General features: G+C 41.9%; 1 protein-coding gene across 1 annotated transcript in view; it reads right to left on the reverse strand.

Moving 5' to 3' along the window:
* LOC148874309 (putative magnesium transporter NIPA4) overlaps positions 1-16,452 on the reverse strand; it is a 35,974-nt gene extending 19,522 nt beyond the window's left edge. Inside the window, exons 1-2 of the mRNA XM_088963778.1 lie at positions 15,635-16,452; positions 5,547-5,603 (exon numbers count right to left, since the gene is read on the reverse strand). Of these exons, the coding sequence (XP_088819904.1) occupies positions 5,547-5,603; positions 15,635-15,800 (223 nt within the window). The 5' untranslated portion in view covers positions 15,801-16,452. The remainder of the gene's footprint in view (positions 1-5,546; positions 5,604-15,634) is intronic.
* Between the last annotated feature and the right edge of the window lie 4,688 nt (positions 16,453-21,140).

The raw sequence follows: 21,140 nt of genomic DNA on the forward strand, positions 1-21,140 counted from the left end.
CATTTCCAAGGGTAACTTCAGGCCATTGGCCTATTGTGATTGGTGAGGAAGAGTTGGGAAATATAGGGCCTGCCCCGTTCAGATATGAAAATGTGTGGCTACACCACCCAGATTTTATTAATAAAGTCAAGGACTGGTGGCTAGAGAGTGATCCTATAGTAGAATGGAATGGGATGAGGTTCCATAAGAAGCTACAATTCTTGAAGGGTAAAATTAAGGAATGGAATATCTTAGAATTTGGGAGGTTAGAAGAAAGGAAGCAAGATGTGATTGCACAACTGGAAGATTTGGATGTGAAGAGGGGAGGGGTTGTATTACACAGGAGGACAAAGAACAAAGGTGGAAATTGTGAAAACAATTGGAGGATGACTTGTTCAAGGAGGAAATTAGCTGGAAACAAGAGTCAAGGTGTAAATGGTTGAAGGAGGGGGATAGGAATACTAAATTTTTTCATGCTATGGAAAGTGGGAGAAGGAAAAATTTTATCTCAAGTTTGGAAGTGGAGGGGACCACTTTATCTAATCAGGGTGAGATTGCTAGGGCTTTTGCAAACCATTTCAAAACTATCTATAGAAAACCTTTAAGTAATAGGGTGTGGATTGAGGGGATGGAATGGCCAAACCTAAGTTTAGAAGATAAGGAGTGGTTGGAGAGAAATTTTGTGGTGGAGGAAGTAAAGGAGACAATATTCTCTATGAATAGGTCAAAGGCACCAAGCCCATATGGTTTTATGATGGCATTTTATCAAGATGGTTGGGAGATTTTGAAAGAGAATTTAATGCTGGTCTTTGATGAGCTCCACAGAAGATGAGTGATTAATCCGGTGTTGAATTCCACCTTCATTGCTTTGGTTCCCAAGATGAGAGAAGCAACACATCCAAGGGACTATAGACCAATCAGTCTAGTAAATAGTATGTATAAAATCACTGCGAGGGTTTTGTCCCTTAGGATTAGACAGGTGCTCAATACCATTGTATCAAATAACCAAGGATCTTTTGTGAGGGAAGGCATAACTAATCAAATACTTATAGCAAATGAGAGTGTGGAGGGTTTCAAGAAATCAAGGGAAAAGGGTGTGGTTTGTAAGTTTGATTTGGAAAAAGCTTATGATTTGTAGATTGGTCCTTTCTACTAGAGGTGATGGTCAACTTTGGGTTTGGAGATAGATGGTGCAGGTGGGTTATGGGGTGTACTAAGACTTGCCACTACTCTATTTTGGTGAACGGAACGGTGGTGGACTTCTTTCCGGCATTGAGGGGAATAAGACAAGGAGACCCCCTTTCTCCTTTCTTGTTCACCTTGGTTGTTGAAGTCTTTGGGAGACTGATCTCTAAGGCAAATTCTAGGAGTCTAATCAAAGGGTGGAGAGTACGCAGGGAGAACATACCACTCACACATTTGTAGTTTGCAAATGATACGATTCTCTTTTGTGAGGGAGGGGACATGAATTGGATTAGGAATCTAAACTTACAATACAACTTTTTGAGCAAATGTCGAATCTGAAAGTAAACTTTGACAAAAGTTGTGTTGTAGGTGTGAATATGAAGGAAAGTGAGATCCTTGTGTGTGCAAATATTTTGGAATGTGAAGTGTTGAATTGGCCTCTAATTTACCTTGGTCTTCCCCTAGGAGATAACCCTCAAAAAGGAAGTTTTTGGACTCCAGTTGTTGAGAGGTTTGAAAAGAGACTTGCATCTTGGAAGAAAAATCATCTATCTCTTAGAGGAAGAATCACCCTATTTAGGTCTACTTTAGATAACTTGCCCAATTATTACCTTTCGATCTTTAAGGTAACTGCAGGGGTGGCTAGCAAGTTGGAAAAGCTAATGAGAGATTTCCTATGGGAGCCAGGGGAGGAGAAAAAGGACAATAGGATTAAGTGGGAGGTGGTGTGTAGGAGTAAGAAGGATGGAGGTCTAGGCATAGGTAATATAAGGAAGAGGAACTTGGCTTTACTAGGTAAATGGCTGAGGAGATTTTCATTGGAAAAGGAAAAACTGTAGGCTAAGATAATATGTAGTAGTCACGGGCTTGTAGAGAATGGATGGAACTCTAGGATTCTGGCTATGACTACAAGAGCATCACCTTGGAAATCAATCCAAGTTATTCTACCTCTTTTTTCTCCTTGGATCAGGTATGACTTGCACTCGGGTAACCTCATTAAGTTTTGGGAACATGTTTGGGTTGGGGAGTATCCTTTGAAAGACCAATTTCCGACCCTTTTTGCAATCTCCACCTTCAAAAATGAACCAGTTGCCACATTCCATGTTCCCTCAAATTCAAATTCTGGGTTTGGTTAGAACTTGGGTTTGAAAAGAGCTCTTAGGGACACAAAATTGGAAAGTACTTCAACTCTCTTGTCCATTCTTGATGGGGTTTTCTTGGAGCCTACAAAAACAGATAATAGGATTTGGACTTTGTCTCCTTCCAGATCCTTTACTTGTGCCTCCTTCTTTAAAGCCCTAATACAACCGGAAATTCCTATTGGCTTGTCATTCCCTGTCAAGGAAGTGTGGTGTCAACCTATACCTCCAAGGGTTGGGAGTTTCTGTTGGGAAGCTTTCCTGGAAAGAGTTAACACAGGTGATTTACTTTAAAGAAAAAGACCCAATAGTTGTTTATCTCCACACTGGTGTGTTCTTTGCAAAGTTGCTAGTGAGTCTAGTTACCACTTACTAATATCCTATGTTTTGGCAAAAAATATTTGGGAATGATTTGCTTTGTTTGGGTGCAGGTGGATCTCCCCAACGAATGTGCAAAGCTTGTTTACCTCTTCTTCTTTTAACTGCCCAACAAAAAGGTCAAGGATCATGTGGAGATGTGTGAGAGTTGTTGTTTGTTGGACAATATGGGAAGAAAGAAATTCAAGGATTTTTTCAAAAAAGGAGAGAGGGTTGGAAACTATGCTAGGAGTGATCCATATAAGGGTAATACACTGGTTGAAAACAACGGATGGGTTAATAGATTTTTCAACGAATGATATGTTAAGAAAATGGAAAGAAATTGCAAGTCCAGTCTCAATTAAGAAGACCTCGAATCCCACATGGAACCCTCCACCTCTTGGTTTTATCAAACTAAATTTTGATGGTAGTAGCATGGGGAATCTAGGGCCCTCAGGTATAGGGAGTGTTAAAAGACGAGATAGGTAATGTAATAGCTATGTTCTCTGGCCCAATTGGAGTGGGAGACTCTTTGAGGACTGAGGTGTTAGCAGCTTTGGAAGGGATATAAAGGGCTATAGACCTAAATGTCAAGAAACTAATTATAGAGGGAGATTCTGTGGTTGTAGTGAATTGGCTAAAAGAAGACACTTCTAAGCTTTGGAGACAGTAATTGAAAGAGAAAATTCAAATGGCTGATCATGAATATGGAAGTTCAGTGTACTTGGGTAAAGAGAAATGCAAACTCCTTTGCTGATGGATTAGCTAGGCAAGGGGTGAGTAGGGTTTCTGGGTTCTGGGCTCAGTTGTAATTGTTTTTTATCATCAGTTTGGGTGCCTATCCAACTTTTGGGGAGTTAAGATGCCTTAGCTCCTCTTCTTTGTAAGTTTATTCATATTTAATGAAATCTGCTGTTATTGATCAAGGAAAAAAAACAATAAAGATGACAAAGATTAAGGGATTGAAGGCTCTCAAATTGAATGAGTAGTTTCTTAACCCCTAAGTTATTTAAATAGACCCAACACACGCGTGCAATGTCACATGTCACACCAACACAAAAACCACACCTACAAAAATCGCAATCTACAGTTTCCATTTTTGAAAATTTACAAAGTAGACCCCTGCTTTTCATAATAACTCCAACAGTTGTTTAATGCTCACGTAATCAACAAGCCAATAACAACATCACTTAATCATTTCATTGCATTAATGGCTCCTTTTAATGCCTTTCATTAATCAAAATATTCCATCAATAATATCAAACATTGTATTAGAATATCTATGGCTCTCTTACACACGGGGGGAGCTTCCCATCGCATACCTAACGCAGCTAATAGCTCACCCACATCGAAACTACAAAACTCATTCCTTCCCTATTGATATAATTACTTCTATCAATAAGCAGGGGATCTACATTAGGATAAGCAAACAATGAAATGACCAGACCCATCTTTTCCAGCACAACAATAGACTATGCTTACTAACAGAATTACTTCTATCAATAAGCAAGAGGGCTAATGTAAATACATGGATTTAGAATCCATGGGAACTGCAATGGGAGTCATGCAAATGGATCACCACGATGTGACCACACTGCAATCTAGGCCCCAAGTTCATCACATCACAATCCCACTTTTCAAAAATTGCAAAATCACAACTTGCGCTCAATTCTACGACATGACATACACTTTACCATCAAATCGCAAGCTCAATAGTCCTGGCACGAAAACCTCATTGCTGCAACTTTTCCCCACGATTTGATCCTGTATAGAAAGGGTCTACCGTGCTGCAATGGCATCCTGCCTTGGCATCACATCGCAACACCACAACTTTGTTATACTCATCCCATGACTCCATGCCAAAGCCCTATTACCCATCATGAAAAAGAAATTCCTACAACATAATGAGGCTAGCATCTAGAAGGGAGAAATAGCTACACTAATGCCCATGTGTGGGCCCTGATGAGAAGGGCAGGAACCCAAATCCCGGGATCTCCACATGGACACACTCCAAGTGTCTTGCCTATTTTAGATCCAACAAAATTCTAACAAACTTCCCCACTTTGGAAAGTTCGCCTCACTTGTGCATTTATGTCTATAAATAAGAGACGTCTGAGACTATCCTCACCTTTGTCTTCAAGAATCCTTGCGTAAGCTCTGCCACTCTAGAACCCTAATTGTCCCAGGCCTATAACCATCAGTCTATTCTCCCTCACCAGAGCCATCTACCGTCTTTCAAGTAGACCTCGTTACAGCCTTACTCTCCCTGCTTACACCCTTTACTACAAATTCCAAACCTAAATGTGCCAAGTATTAAGAAGTACCAAGCAAAGCATAGTCATCCAAATTCAAGACTGCCTCCATTAACTCTCTTAAAGGCAAGGGGGGGTGGGGGTTAATATGCTCCAATGATCAACAAAACTAGCGTTATTCAACAAAGGTTTAAAATCAAAAGGATTTGGACCATGGTTCATCCCTCGCCATTGATGAGCAAGACAAAAGAGATACCAGAGGGATGTTAACATGTTTCTTGATTCCTATTTCTTGTTTTTATTTTATTTTTTTCTTTTTCATATTTATGTGTTTTCTTCTTTGAGAACCCACTGAAGAATTGGCCATCTAACCTCAAACATGTAGTGATCGTTATTAGGCACAAGTAGACAATATAACAAAGCAGAACAACCTAACCAAGCATTAACTCCATACATATAACACATTTCAAGAAGCAATTTTCATCTAGTAATCTATAAATAACTAATAAAATTATTTTCACCGTGATTATTAGCTATTAGAGGGCCCATTGCTATTTTTAATTTTTTAAAAAAAAGAAAACAATGAATTACATTAATGTGCAGTTCATTTGCAAAAATAATGAACTATACTTACTTGTCATCATGCCTGCCCACCAAAGTGGCTCATTTAAGTAAGAATAGCCTCCAACTCCTGTGAACAAACAAGCAAATATTCATTTTGAATGAGATCATGTGCCACACAATGATAGCCAAAACTTTGCCCTAAATTGCATAGTAGATACGCATGCAGTCAAGAGAACATATAGCGAAGGGAAAGGAGGAAATTATTTCTCTCTCTGAGAATCTGAGTGGTCAGCTTCGAGGTGAAAATCCTCTAAAAAATGAGAACATATGGCATAGACATAGTTAAAATATTACATGCACTAGTTCATAGCAATAAAAAATGTTCAAAGACCTGATAGTACTTAAGTATTGCCTAAAACAAGGTATTACGTAAAACAAAGTAAACAATGCCAAACTTGTAGCCTGTGGAAAGGTCATTCTGCAAACAAACATGGGAGAAAAAAAGATGGTTTTGCTTTAATATTAATTTAGTTTTTCATAATAAAATCAAATTTATTATAAGGGAAAGAAAACACAAGAAAGGTGACCAAAAGTCACCCGAAAGAAGAAAAAGCAACCCCAAACTCAAGATACAACCCAATAATAAACGCTCAACAACCATAACCAAAATAAAAAATAACAAACATCAAAGCCCCAACAATCAATCAAAACAAACAAATGAACAATAGACACCAAAAAAGACAATCCTCGATTACTTCATGTTGCCAACAGGTTGAAAATGATCTCTTTTGTTTCTCTTGCTAGCATTTTTAACTTTCTTCAACTTCTTGGCAGGCCCAACCCCAAATAAGCCCCCTTTCAATCTATTAAAATCTTTCAAGACCTAAACAAACTGATGAAATTTCCGAATTCTAACCAACACCACATAGCTAGCATTGATCCTCTCTAATTCCAACACCACATTCTTCTTAAAGGTCGAATCCTTATCCAAATTTTCTCACTACCCTTTGGAGATTTACCAAACTATTGTATTCCTTGTGAAAATTTATGCATTTACTGTGGTTAAATACTGACTTCTTTATTTTTTATTCCTTCTTTGGTGTTAAAAGTGTTGGAACTGCACAAGGACTAAGACTTTCTCGAATGAAACCTTCAGACAGCAACTATTCAACTTGCCTTTTAAGTTCAACATTTTCTATTGGGTTCATGAAATACGCAGGCAAGTTGGGAAGTTGGGAGCCTGGAACAAAATCAATAGCATGCTGAATGTTGCACATTGGTGGCAACTCATTAGGAAGTTCTTCCGGTGCTACATCTGAAAAAAAAAAATCTGACAATTTGTGTACTTCTGGAGGTGCATCTATAAGTGGTACAGGTGTTGTTTTCTCCACTTATTTGGTTACTACAGCATAGATGACCCATGCCTCTCTGCTCTCTACCTCAAACTCCTTGGTGATCATGTGTAGGGCCTTCTTTGATTCAGCAGCATGCTTGGATACGTTTTCACGGTATTCTTAATTTGTTCAGTTGACATTGGCCTTAAAATAACCTGCTGATTATTGAACATGAAGTCATAAGTGTTCAGATTTCCATAATGGTATACATCCCAATCCAAGGTCATCCAACAGCAGAGGGTCAATCAGCCCAGGATTGGCGATAAAATTTCCAAATCTCCTCATCCCCGCACTAACTCTCCCCTCCCTGCCTCCCTTCATCTCTCTTATCCTCCTAACCACATTGAAATCCCCCCCAAGACCATCTAACCTCCTCCAGCTCCTCTCAGAACTCCTCCCTCTTACCTTCCTCATTCAAGCCATAGACAACTTGTGTACTTCTGGAGGTGCATCTATAAGTGGTACAGGTGTTGTTTTCTCCACTTATTTGGCTACTACAGCATAGATGACCCATGCCTCTTTGCTCTCTACCTCAAACTCCTTGGTGATCATGTGTAGGGCCTTCTTTGATTCAACAGCATGCTTGGATGCGTTTTCACCATAATTCTTAATTTGTTCAGTTGACATTGGCCTTAAAATAACCTGCTGATTATTGAACATGAAGTCATAGGTGTTCAGCTTTCCATAATGGTATACATCCCAATCATATAGCCAAGGTCATCCAAAAGCAGAGGGTCAATCAGCCCAGGATTGGCGATAAAATTCCCAAATCTACTCATCCCCACACCAATTCTCCCCTCCCTGCCTCCCTTCATCTCTCTTATCCTCCTAACCACATTGAAATCCCCCCCACTACCCAAGGGTCACCTCCCCCCCCAAAGACCGTCTAACCTCCTCCAGCTCCTCTCAGAACTCCTCCCTCCTACCTTCCTCATTCGAGCCATAGACATTAGTGACTTCCCAACTCCACTCACCTCCCTGTGCTGATTTGAGACAGACCGACACGGAAATTTCTCCCACCTTCTCCCCTACCTTCAAGAACACATTTGGGTCCCAGATTACAACCAAGCCCCCCTGAAAGTCCTACTGCATTCAATTCCAACCATTCCCCAACACCTGAACCCCAGCTTTCAGACCTCTACCGTAACCCAAACTCCTCCAGTTTAGTTTCTTTAAGGCAGACCACATCCGGCTTAAGCCTTCTAATCAACTCTCTCACCACCATCCTTCTCCTATCCTCCCTCAATCCCCTAACATTCCAGGAAAGGATTTTCATCCTTGTAGTCTTCCTTTCTTAATTACCTTTCTTTTTCCGTTTTTTTTTTCTCTTTTCTTTTCTCTCTTTTCTTTTCTTTTCAGGACTACCACAGAATCTTCACCCTATATTTCTCCCTTGCCCTACGCTTCGCCTCCTTCCACCTCTATTTTCTTCTCCCTTTCTGCCCTTCTCCTCCTCTCCAAATTTTCGAAGGCTTTCCTCACAAATCCTTCCCCTCCCAAGAAAAACAGGCCAAAGGTTTTACCCACCTCCATCTCCCTCTCCACAAGCTTGTTAATGTCCACCTTTCTCTTACCCCCTTTATCACCCAGCAACAATGGACTCCTCCCTCCCTCGTCCTTCTCAACCCCCTCCACTTCCTTACCCTCAGACCTTCTCCCCTCCTCCTCCTTCCCTCACCCTTTCTCCAACTCTTCTAAACTACTCAGCCTCACCTAGCTGGACGCAAACCCTGCCGCAGTATTGGACTCTGATACTAACGCAAGGTTTTCTTTAGCTTTCTTTGTTCTCCTCGACGTTGAACCTAGAACCTCCTTCTGTCTACTTCAACTAAAACTCCCTCCTCTTGCTCTGCAGTAGAACTTCTTCTTTCCTCCTCAGAACTTGGAGATTACCCAAACCCTGTCGACTTTCGATTTGCGTTTCCCAATCTCCCTGCTTCAACCGTCTACCTTCCTCTTCCAAATTTTCTTTCCACTTTTACCCCTCCTTCCTTCTCAACCTCGCCATTGTGTGCTCTCCTCCCTCCATCGTCCGCCGGTGGCTTCTAGACCCACTCCACCTCAAAGTTGTTACACGGGATAACAGGTTGACCCATGGGATCATCCCAACAATAGTGTAGAGCATACCTATCTTCACCTTCCACCATCACCCTGAGCTGATATTGTTCCCCAGCGAACTTGAGCCACATCAAATTTGGGATACAAGATGTGTCTTCCACCTCTACTAGGATCTTCACCAAGTCCATCTTATCCCAAGTTTGATTTTTCTGGTTGTAAGTGAGGAATCTTCCACACTTCTTTCCAATCTCTTGGAACGTCAATACACACCACGCATGCAGAGGAATCCCAGCTCCCACAATCCAGTAGGCGGTTCTGGAGTTTCCAGAATCAATCGCCCCTAGTGGTGGATACCATCTCCCCAGGCGGAGCTCTACCTCCCCAATCTTCGATTGTTCGACTTCTAGCACCCAATTCGCTGCTTTCATACTGTGGAACATGAAGAGAATCAAATTGTCTCCTAGATTTCTGACACCCATCACTCTCTCCTGACCCCATTCCAAAATCGCCCAAGCTTCCACTCTCCCAGCATCTATCTCCCTTCCCACAAACCTCCCCACTAGACTGGCTTCGAAGATGTTCATTCTCTCTTTCATCTTTCCTACCTTCCTAACATCCACTCACACCTTCCCCCTCTCCTCCATGTTGGAAGGCTAGGCTTTCAACTCAGTCAAAGAGAAGGGAAAGCCAAGCAAGGCTTTCATGTGCAAACTATTACTCAATATCACATGCAAGAAAATATTGAAATTGTGAAATGGCTTACCAAAATTAAAACCACCATGGTAAGACCTAGGAAAGGTTATAACAAAGTTTCCAAGCTCCTTGTAATGTTTTAATGAGTAACGTAAAAGAAGGAAAAGGGACACCCTTATCAACAACGTAAAAGAAGGTTTGGACGAAGAAAAAGAACGAGATATGAGCGAGGAGGCTTTTCCTATTGGAGGCAAAAAGAAAAGATCAGGAGGGTAAAATCTAGAGGTTAAGAAGAAAAGGTGTTTGGAGGTGGAGGCAATCCCTATAGATTTTAGAGCACTAGGTGAGAAGGTTTCTATTGAAAAAAAAAAAAACACTTAGTTGGACTTTTGAAAGTAAAGAAGGGGCTCACACTGAAGGGGGAGGAGGTAGAGATAAAGAAGTAGGACGGGTTGGTGGGTTAAAGACTTACAACAAGAGAAGAGGTTATCATACTAGACCTCTAAAAGATGGAGAGGCAGTTTGGGGGAGTGATGAAGAAGAAGATGAGGACTATGACTCAAGTGGAGAGGAGATTTTGATAGATGAGATCCATGAAGTTAAAAAGCAAGTTAATGTGGAAAAGATCATAAATACAGCAGTTGGGGTGAATAAAGCCTTGGGTTTACTGGCTTTAGGGGGTGATGCTTTTACTAGAAAGATGTTTGAGGATCTGGAAGTAAGGTATCCTTTGCCCTCAAGGGAATTAGATTTCAGATCTGAAGTTTTTAGCTCTAGTTTTGAACAGAGAGCTGATAAAATTACAAGAGCCACCACTGATGAGGTTAAAATCTTGGAAGAAGATCAATTGTTTAAGAAGAATTCAGTTATGGAATTGGAAAGAATTAATGAGACTAGAGATTTGTTGGAATTTAGGAAGGACAGTTTGGCAATTAGAAGGTTCAAACATCAGAGAAAACATTGCCAAATTATGGTGTCAAGTATTTTTGCTAGACTAAAAGGATGGCTCTTTGGGATTGATCCAAGTAAAAAAATGTTGAAACACAAGAAGGGTCATAAGAGAAAGTAGAGGCTTCTGTTTTTGTTGTTCTTCAGGTGGAGGGAGATTTTTCTGGGTTGCTTTGATTGTGCTGTTGTAAGAGGTCTGGTTATGAAGAGCTATGTTTTGCTGGTCAGTTTTTTGCTTTTCAGGTTTGGGTCTCTGGGTCCAAGGCAGAGAGTTTTTTCTAATTATGGTTTTGTGCTTAGTGATCTTTTTGAGGTGTCTTAATCAGTGTTTTAAAAGCACAAGGCGCAAAAAAAAAGCACAAGGGCCAATTTGCACCTGAGGCGCAAGGCACAAGGCGAGATGCGCACCTCTTTGAAGCAAGGCACAAAATTACAAAAAAAACAAAAAAATAAAAACAAATGTCAGAAATTTCAAAAAATGCAAAAAAAAAATCAAAAAATATTAAACATAATGATAATAAAAAATATAAACCTAAATTTTAAAATAAATGCTTTAAAAAACCTATTATCTAAAATTAAAATACATAAACATAACATGTAAAGCATATTCAAATGAAAACTTCAAAATAAAAGCAAACATATAAAGCATTTTCAAGCATGTAAAACCCACAATCTCTTTTTTCCTCAATTGCATTACTTCAAGTAGCTAATGTGATGTAAAACATATTGCATTCTTGATTCTATGAGTCGTCTTTGTACCACGCCCCTCAAGGCAAGCCCGATAAGTCCATGTTAGGGACAAATTCTTATTTCTCACATAAAAAATAATGATTTTATAACTTCAATTGCCTTTTAAGAAGATATTTCATTGGAATGAATGAATAAACATTAGCAATAGAGGGTTCTCGGAGCTTCGGTGAGCAAGCAAACCGGAGCGGAGTAGAACCCCCTATTTGGTAATGTTGTTCATTCATTCATCCTAATAAAATATCTTCTTAAAAAGCAATTAAAACTATAAAATCATTATTTTTTGTGTGAGAACTAAGGATTTAAGACCCTAACATGGACTTGTTTGGGCTTGCCTCAAGGGGCATGGGTGAGGGTCCGGGGACGGAGCCCCCGGCCTAGCCGTTAGGGTAAAAAAAAAAAGTAAAAGTGCAGAATTTTAAAAAGACACACGCCTAGGCACACCATGCATGTGCCTTTTGAAAGGGTTGCACCTAGGACCTGGACAAGGCGCATACCCTAAAATGCGCCTCGCCTGTGCGCCTAGGCACGCCTTTTAAATCAGCAGTTGGGGTTTTGGTTATTATCCTCTTTTTTTCTTCTCTCGACTCTCTCTAGTGACTTACGGTCACCTTTCATGTATCTTTTCTTTATTTTAATAATTTTTTATTACCAAAAAAAAGAGACTATTAATTATGGGGATAAGAATACATATAGCTTTCTAAAACATAATAAAAAAATAACTCTTAAACCAATGCAACCTGATTCCTTTGCACTACCCTCTTCACCTCAAATAAATCAGTTCAGGACAACATAGTAAAGGCCCATGAGGAACTTGCAAGCAGTGAAGAAGCTCTTAAAGAAGGCAAGGTTTGAGCTTCATGTATTATGCAAAGATTTGGAGACCTTTTCTAACCAGCAACCACAGAGAAAGTTTCATTAACAATTAAAAAAGAAGATACAACAAGAAGTTGTGAACAAGTAAGTCCAATACAAGGCAAGCCACCCAACCCATATTACAATTGTGCCCAATAGATTAACTATCTTTGAACCCCTTGCCTAGCTAAGTTATCTGCCATGCTATTTGCAGATCTTCTAACTGAACGTACTTGGATATTCATGTCTTGATAGCCACAAGAATCTTCTAAAATCATTCCTCAGCTGCCAAGTCACCCCCTCTCCTTTTTTCAACCATCCACAATTACTTTTGAAACCCCTTCAATAATCAGTCTGTCAATATTCCCAATTCTTTGGCCTTCTCTACCCCGTAAACTGCTGCCAAAAATCCTGCTTTGACCAAATCACAATGCTCCATTGGGCTTGAAAATAAAGCACAAATAATGCCTCCCAAATCCCTAATAACTCCTCCCATACCCGAGGAACCCAGATTACCCATACTACAACCATCTAAGTTCAACTTCTTCCGACCAACCATTGGGGGTGACCAAACCTCTAGAGATTTTTGTTTCCTAGATGAAGAACCAACAATTGCCCCCCAATTCCAGAAAAAGTCCTCCACTCTAAAGTTTGAAAAAAGTTTCAAGGTTTTACCTAATGAGCAACTTTAAGAGTAATACAATCAATTAACACCTCCAAGCTTCTCTCCTTTTCCTCGAAGATTCTTGCATTACTTTCTTCCCACACTCTCCAACATACCGCTACCCTCATACACCTCCACAAAATCCATCCTCTTTTTCTGTGCTTCTTAAAATAGAAGGGCTGAACAGTCCATCCAAATTGGCAGGAGGGTTCCACCTAACAAATATTTGAAGATCTTGGAAACAATAGCATAGAAAAGTTCTTTGATAAACAGATTGCAAAAGAAGATGGCACTATTGAAAATACCTTCAACATATCCACTAAAGAGGAATCATTTAGACAGCTCCAACTTAGATGAGAATGTGGAAGAGATATCTATTAGTTTTCAGATTAGATATGAAGAAGAATGGAGAAGAAGAAGATTGAGAGGAATGGGTTAGAAGCACTGTTCACAACCCCTAATCTTATCATTTACATTAGGGTTACAAGAAAGAATACAAAGACAAATCTTCCCCTGATTAGTAGGCAGGAAGAAAGAAGGAAATTACATATTAGAACATGAGTTGGATTAGTAGGAAGGGAGGAGATATCACTTACACGCTTGCAATTTGCAGATGATACAATCTATTCTGTGAAGGTGGGAACATGAGTTGGATTAGGAAGATGAAATTGGTTATACAACTTTTTGAGCAAATTTCCAATCTTAAGGTGAACTTTGAGAAAAGTTGTATAGTAGGAGTGAATGTGGAGGGAAGGGAGATTAGGGAGTATGCAGGTACTTTAGGGTGTATAATCTCATATTAGATTGTGCATTACTTAGGCCTTCCCCTAGGAGATAACCCCAAGAAAGGAAGTTTCTGGATTCTGGTGGTGGAAAGATTTGAGAAAAGACTTGCTTCTTGGAAGAAGAATTCTCTCTCTTTAGGAGGAAGGACCACACCGAATAGGTCTACCCTAGCTAATCTACCCATCTATTTTATGTCAATGTTCAAGATCCCTGTAGAGATCTCCAACAAACTAGAAAAGCTAATGAGGGATTTTTTGTGGGAGCCAGGAGAGGAAAAGAGGGACCATAGGGAGGGTTGGGAGTTGGTAACTAGAAACAAGAAGCAAGGAGGTCTTGGGATTGGGAATATTAGGAAAAGAAATATGGCTTTATTGGGAAATGGATGTGGAGGTTCCCTCTAAAGAATGATAAGTTGTGGGCTAAGATAGTGCTAGCATTCATGGGACAATGGTTGGGATCCTAGAACTCTGGCAGGGACTATAAGTGCTTCTCCATGGAAACCCATCCATGATCTTCTATCAGTTTTCTCCCCTTGGATCAAGTATGATTTGAATTCAGGAAACCTCATTAAATTTTGGGAACAAACTTGGGTGGGGGATTCTCCTTTGATGAACCAGTTCCCTTCTTTGTGTGCTCTCTCCGAACTGAAAAAATGAGCCCATTTATTCCTTCCTAGTTCCCTCAGACTCAACCTCTGGTTTTGGGTGGAATTTGGGCCTGAGAAGGGTTGTTAGGGATATAGATTTGGATAACATTTTGACCCTCTTGTCCATTTTGGGTAACACTTTCCCCCTTTTTACTAACTCAAGCTTAGTTGACTTTTAAGTTTTAAAACAAGGTCAAGGATCAAAATGGGCTCCCCAAATGCATTGAATAGCATCCACATGGATCTCCTCTAACTTATTAGATGACATAGTTGTCAAGGCGGCACCTAGTCGTCGTCTAGGCGACTAAGCGGTTTTACAATGTCACCTCGCCCAAACGCCTATAGTTTTCTATACTAGGCGACCGCCCAGAGACTTAGGCGGGCGCCTAAATAAAACTTAAGAAATATTTTTTTCATGTTTATTATTCTAATATTTTTATTAGCTATTATGTTGTTTTAAAATACAACCGGTTACATGTTAACATTTTATTATTAAGCCACACTTATAGAATACATCTCATTTTTATTAGCTATTCTGTTTCTTCCCTAGATCTCAACTGAGAACAAAGAATAGAAGCTTCAACAATCTAACCATTCATGATCAAACGTGTCCTGCCTGCAGCCATTTTATGCACAGTTTGGACTGAAAGAAACAGAAGAATCTTTCAAAATAAGACTTCTAATATAGATTGCTTGATTGCCTTTGCTTTCGGCAAGCTCATCTCTTGGGTGGCTGCAGCCAAGGGCCTCCAAGCTTCTATTCTTTGTTCTCAGTTGAGATCTAGGGACTTCCTTGAGTTACGATGTACTGTAGGTGGTTGTGTGTGTTTGGCTCCTGTCATTGGGGGCCTTGGTTGTAATCTGTTTTTTCAGTGTTTCTTGAAAAAAAAAAAATTTCATGATAGATAACAGTATACTCTTTAATATTCCCCAACCTAATCAACCAGGATCTATTACATGACCCTTCATGCAAAACCGTCGAATCGATCTCCTCAAGCTGCTATCATCAATACAAATGCAAACTAACCAAAATTAATTTCATAAGAATATCCAAATGATAGAATGTGATGATATATGCTCTAGAAAGCTAAGCTTTCCTTTTTTTGGCTCACTACTTTAGAAAGCTAAGGTTGCAGACAATTATAGTTATAATGCCGTACTACAACATCAAATGAATTCATTATAGTTCAACAAAATCACCAAAAACATCTAAGATCTCAACAATTGGACAAAAAGACCACTAAATAAACATAGCGCAGATCAATCGTAATTCCCAAATTACATCAATCACACCTCCAAAGACTTCAAAAAAAAAAGAGCCACTCGAATCCAGAGAACCAAAAAAAAATGATTTCTCTACGATTTACCTGCCCTAATTCCAGACGCTCCCGCCTTCTTTAACCCCTTCTTCTTAATAATGAAGCTAGCACCGATGAAGAAACTTGACGACAGTGCCAGAACCAGACCCTTGATGTTGTCCGAGGACATGCCCTTGTAAGAGTCCATCCAGCTGCGAGACGTTTCTGCCGCCATGACTGAAACCCTAGCACTCTTTCAGTCACAAAATCTTGGCCGTCCATTTCGCTAGATCCATGGCTACATTGATTCATGGGGTTAACTCCCCTCATCCTCTGCCATTGTCGTCTTCCAAAGCTCAGAAACAATGAACAGAGAAAGAAGCAACAAGAAGAGGGATGTTGGAGAAAATAGACGGTCGAGATGGAAAGTATTCTCCGATACGCTTCTCGAAGATATAACGCGTCGGAGATAACAGAGAGAAGTTGCAGAGAAGAATGATAGCTTTCGAAATCGAAATCCAAGGAGGGAGATAGGAGCAACTGAAATCGGCGCTTCGTTAATCATTTAAAACCAGTTTTGTTTGAAATACGCTCAGTGCGTGGTACGCATGTCTCCCTCTTCCATTGTAATGATAGTCATGACACCCGGATGGTTGTGCTTTTGGCAGCCTACAAGCGTACCCACGTACAACGTACTGCTGCGTCGGTCTGCTGCTGTCCACGTTCTCGTCGGAACAACAAGTCTTAGCGGAACTCGATTCAGTACTCATAAAAATGTCATCACAGACTTACTGTCCTCACACGGTCATCACAGCCTTTTGCGACCGTACATGGATAACATCTCAATATTTTTAAGGATAGTACGGACAGGCTCAATTCAGAATTCTAAATTCGAGCCCAGAGCATAATCCAAAAACATATATAACTCCACTTTTTCAAAAGTTAGGACAAATTCATACTTAGGAATTATTATCTTGAATGATTTGGTGTCAAAGCCAAAATTGGTTCAATGTCAAAATATGACTCATTCAAAGAAGAAATTGTATGAAGAAAATGTAATCTCACCTCTGTAAATGTTTATCAAGTTGACATATATAGCCCATATATACCAAATGGCTATTAAGGAGATGGTGTATACACTAACCAATACTATTATATCATTGTGCATAAGTTAATTATGATAAAATATATTTGTGATAGTTTTTGCATATTCTCAAATTTAAAATTAACCTCTTAATCCCATCTTCGTAAAATTTTATTAAGTTAACACATATAAGTTCATATTTTCTAAATGGCCATTAAGGAGATGGTACAGACAATAACCAATGCTATTATGTCATTGTCCTTGAGTTGATTGCAATGAAACATGATGGTGCACGATCTGAGCACTCCTACTTGGCAGAGGTTACGCTCCTAGTTGGCGTCGGACAAGATACCTACGAGGAAGAAGGTGAAGGATTCCCGGGAGCTCTCCCATGAGAACACTCCGATTCTTTGGGGCCGGAGCTCTTATATAGTGGTAGCCTGTCAAATCAGGCATAACCACCTTTGGTTCTCTGCCGCAACCGTTACTTGCCAGGGTTGCGCAGGTAACTGTTGCAGAGTACGACCCTACCAAGCGGGGGACACCTCTCAAAGTTGGCAGGCACGATGCCACTTGGCGAGAGACGTGGGTGCAGGGCTCCAGGTTTGGCAGGTACGGTTGTCAGACAGGAGATCTTCTTGTGATACGCCGAGCTATTTTTCCGTGAGCTACCTTGCATTGAGCTACCCTATGCCGAGCTGAAGGTGCCGCATCGAGGTGCTTCTTCCCGACGTGGCCTACTTAGGTTTGAGCAGGAATAAATTTATTCTTAGGAGGCTCCCGAGCTCATCCGAAGTGCCTTGAGCTCGGGAGATTCCTATATTGGGAGAACCTTCAGGAGATTCCTATCTTGGGAGAACCTTAGCTTGGGACGCTTCCTTGGAAGAATCCTAGCTCAAGGTGTTCCCTTCTTAAGGAGGAGCTCTGGATAATCAGAGTGTCATCTGGTACCGAGTTTCCACGCTGGATCTTGGCAGACTGGTCGTGCTGAGTCACGTCTACGTGTCCTCTTATGATGAGGTCAGGTCAAATCACCCTCCATCAATTGCTCCCCACTCCACAAGCCAGGGGTCCTGACCTGGTGTGGGGAGTTCACGACGTGACGGGTGGATTTGGCTTGAAGTCTAGGCTGTCTCGTCAAAATTCGCCAGTCGGACCAGTTTGTTGTTCAACTCAATCAAGGATAACCCGAGTCGTGTACAGTTCACGCACAGACGTCACCAGATAAGTTTGGTCCTTCTACCATGACGGTAGACAGGCTTAGGAACCTGATAGCCCAGTACAACCTTCCTAGGGAGTACACATACCTTCTTTCCGCGGGCGACTTCCCTTGGGAACACGGACATGATGAGATAGTGATTTTCGATGAAAGCTCACGGCCAGACTCCACCTTCCACTACACCCCCTAATTGTTGAAGTGTTAAATCATTTCGGTGTAACCATAGATCAACTCCACCCAAACTTTGCCCATAACGTGGTTGGTACAACTTCTCTCTGCTTCGATTACGCCCTTCCTCTTGACCTTGACATTTTCTCTTCTATCTTGTCGATAAAGAAGAATGCATCTAGCGTTCTCCCTGAGCACAGGCGGACCTACTACCTGTCCCCCCGCCCGGGCTTCAAGTTGTTACATAAGCTTCCTAGTAAAGTCCTAGCTTGGAAACGGGACTACTTTGTAGTTCGTAACTCTACGGGGTGGCCCTTCCCTACTCACTGGAGGGTGGCCATTCAAGACTCCAGCATTAGGTTGGATCGGGATACAAGCGAGATACTTCATTCTTGGGTAGAGCTCGGCTTCAACTACAAGGACTACCTCACCGAGAATAAGCTCATCGAGGTTGGTTTGAGTCCCGGTAGGTCACCTTGTGTAGAGTTAGTATTTTTCTTTAGTAGCCAATTTCTACTTCTTGGTAGCATTACTGACGTCGAACTCTGTTGCATGTCCTATGGAGTGATTTAGTGCAGAAAAACTCTTCGGAAAGATGAAGGGGAGAAAGAAGCGAGCTGCAAAGAGAGCTCGCATTGAATCTCCATGGGCTCCTACCCCGAAGCCCAAACAGCCTGTTGTAGCTCCGGTGATTGACCTAGAGGGATCAGAGAACCTCTCACCTCGGGAGCCCGAGGTGATTGCAGAGCTTGTTACTGATACTACGGAGCCCGCTCCCGAGACCACTGCAGAGCCCACTCTCATGCTCGTCACTTCCTCAGGGAGCGAAGGAACAACTTGGGGCATCTTGAACCCGCCGCACAGCCTTCGGAAGAGCAAAGGGGTTGTGTACGCCGAGGAGGTCTCCAAATGGGCCGAGCTATTGCCTTCTCAACTCAAAGCTCAGGCAGCTACCCACTCTATGGTGGTAAGTTCCATTGACTTCAAACTTCTGCAATTGTTTCCTTACTGGTGCTAACTGGCATTCTCCTGACATGTAAACTCTACCGTGCACGCCTTGACTCTCCTATCTAAGAGGTACCTAAAGCGAGCTTGGGTTGTCGAAAACTCAATCCGCGCAACCCACTCCAATCTGAAGCTAGCTCGCGGAAAAATCCACCAGCTATAGGGCGATGTGCTAGCTCAGAAAGAGTTAGTTACGTCACTGATGTCAGAGAAGGAGGAGTGGTAGCGCGAGAAGGAGGAGTGGTTGTGCGAGAAAGAGGAATTGCTGCGCAAGCTGGAGAACCTCGAGGCAGATAAGGGGACTCTAAAGCGCCAAGTAAAGAACCTTGAAGTCGATGTCAAGGAGCGAATTGACATCCTTCTTGGCACTATGGAGGAAGCCAAGGTCAAGGCCGTCCAAGACTATGTCATGTCGGAGGAATTCGACAGGGTGATGGCGGATGCCTACCGCAAAGGCTTCAAGTTCAGTCAGTGGTTGATAAAGCGTGAGTTCCCACAACTCGATGTGAGCGCCATCACTACATCGCGAATCACAGGAGAGGTAGCCCGTCAAGCCGCCGAAGACCTGGACTCTGAAGAGGAGGGTGACGAAGACATCGGGGAGGCCGATGCTGCTGCCGACCAGGCCGACACTTTTGCGGAGGCCCCAGGCGAGTTCCCCAAGTAGTTTGAATGGTCCTTGTACTTTGAGCCTGCGAGCTCAGTTTTTCCTTCTCCTTTGTAAAACTTTTTTGTAATGAAATACAATTTTTAATGAAAATACACTTTTTGCCAAGTGTTGTGCAATTTACTTTATTAGTAGAAGTAATTATTTTACCCCGAACTGTTGAGCTATCGAGCTAAGTACCCGAAGTGGAGGTTTCTCAACTGTTGTTACCCCGAACTGTCTCCCAGTACTTAGTAGGGGTAACTTTATGATGTACACCGAGGTGAGCAACATAGTAAGGTATATGCCCGAACTGTCTGCACCCGGGCTATGCATCATAGGGTTCACGCCCGAGTTGCCTGCGCCTTAGGCATTACCAATACTTAGCCTACGCCGATGAGGCGACTAGGTCTTATATGATGCCAAGGTCTTTCGTTCGCTTGGCGCTTTAGCCCTTAGGCTGGGGGAGCGACTTATAATCTACTCTCCTAGAGTTCGCCCATGCCGAAGAGGCGACTGGGCACCAAGGTCCTTAGCTCGATGTTTTGGCCCTTAGGCTGGGGGAACGACTTAATAGTCCACTCCTCTAGAGTTCGCCCATGCCGAAGAGGCGACTGGGCGCCGAGGTCCTTAGCTAGGCTTTTTGGCCCTTAGGCTGGGGGAGTGACTTAATAGTCCATTCCTCTGGAGTTTGGCAATTACAGGTAATACTGCCTTAGGTTGACAATATTCCATGCTCGAGGTACCTGCTTCCCTTCTTGGGTTTCGAGCTCATACATTCCTTCCCTGAGCACCCACTTTACTCGGTAGGGTCCTTCCCAATTTGGCCCGAGCTTACCAACACCGGGCTCAAGTACCATGACTTTACAAAGGACCAGGTTTCCGACATGGAGGTTCCGCTTCTTGACCCTAGTGTTATAGTACCAAGTGGACCGATCTAGCTCGGCTCTGCTTGTACAACAAAACCGACATCCTCTACCCCTCTAAGAATGCCAGGCCGATGCAAGTTCTCTATGTATACGGTTCTCATGGTATTATCACATGCTGGCTAATCAGGACAGGGCGTCGCCCTCAGCATTTTCAAATCTCGGGATTTGCTTGATGAAGTGGGACTGAAAGTTGAGCAGAGCCTCTCTTACTTGGGCTAAGTAGGCGACCATGGTTGGCTCGCGAGCTTCATATTCACCTATGACTTGGTTGACGATGAGTTGGGAGTCACTGCAGATGACGATGTGGTTGGCTTTCACTTCATTTGCTAGTGCCAGCCCGGCTATTAACTTCTTGTACTCTGCTTCATTATTGGACGCAGCGAACTCAAAGCGTAGCGCATACACTAGATTCACACCGCTTGGCCCGTACAGAATGATTCCATCCCCGCTACCTAGCTGATTTGACGAGCCGTCCACGTGAAGGATTCAGGGCTCCTCATCTCAATTTGGGTTTAATCTAACTA

This window comes from Nelumbo lutea, chromosome 1 (genome assembly GCF_056320005.1).
Source record: "Nelumbo lutea isolate HS-2025 chromosome 1, American lotus-T2T, whole genome shotgun sequence".
Taxonomy (NCBI): domain Eukaryota; kingdom Viridiplantae; phylum Streptophyta; class Magnoliopsida; order Proteales; family Nelumbonaceae; genus Nelumbo; species Nelumbo lutea.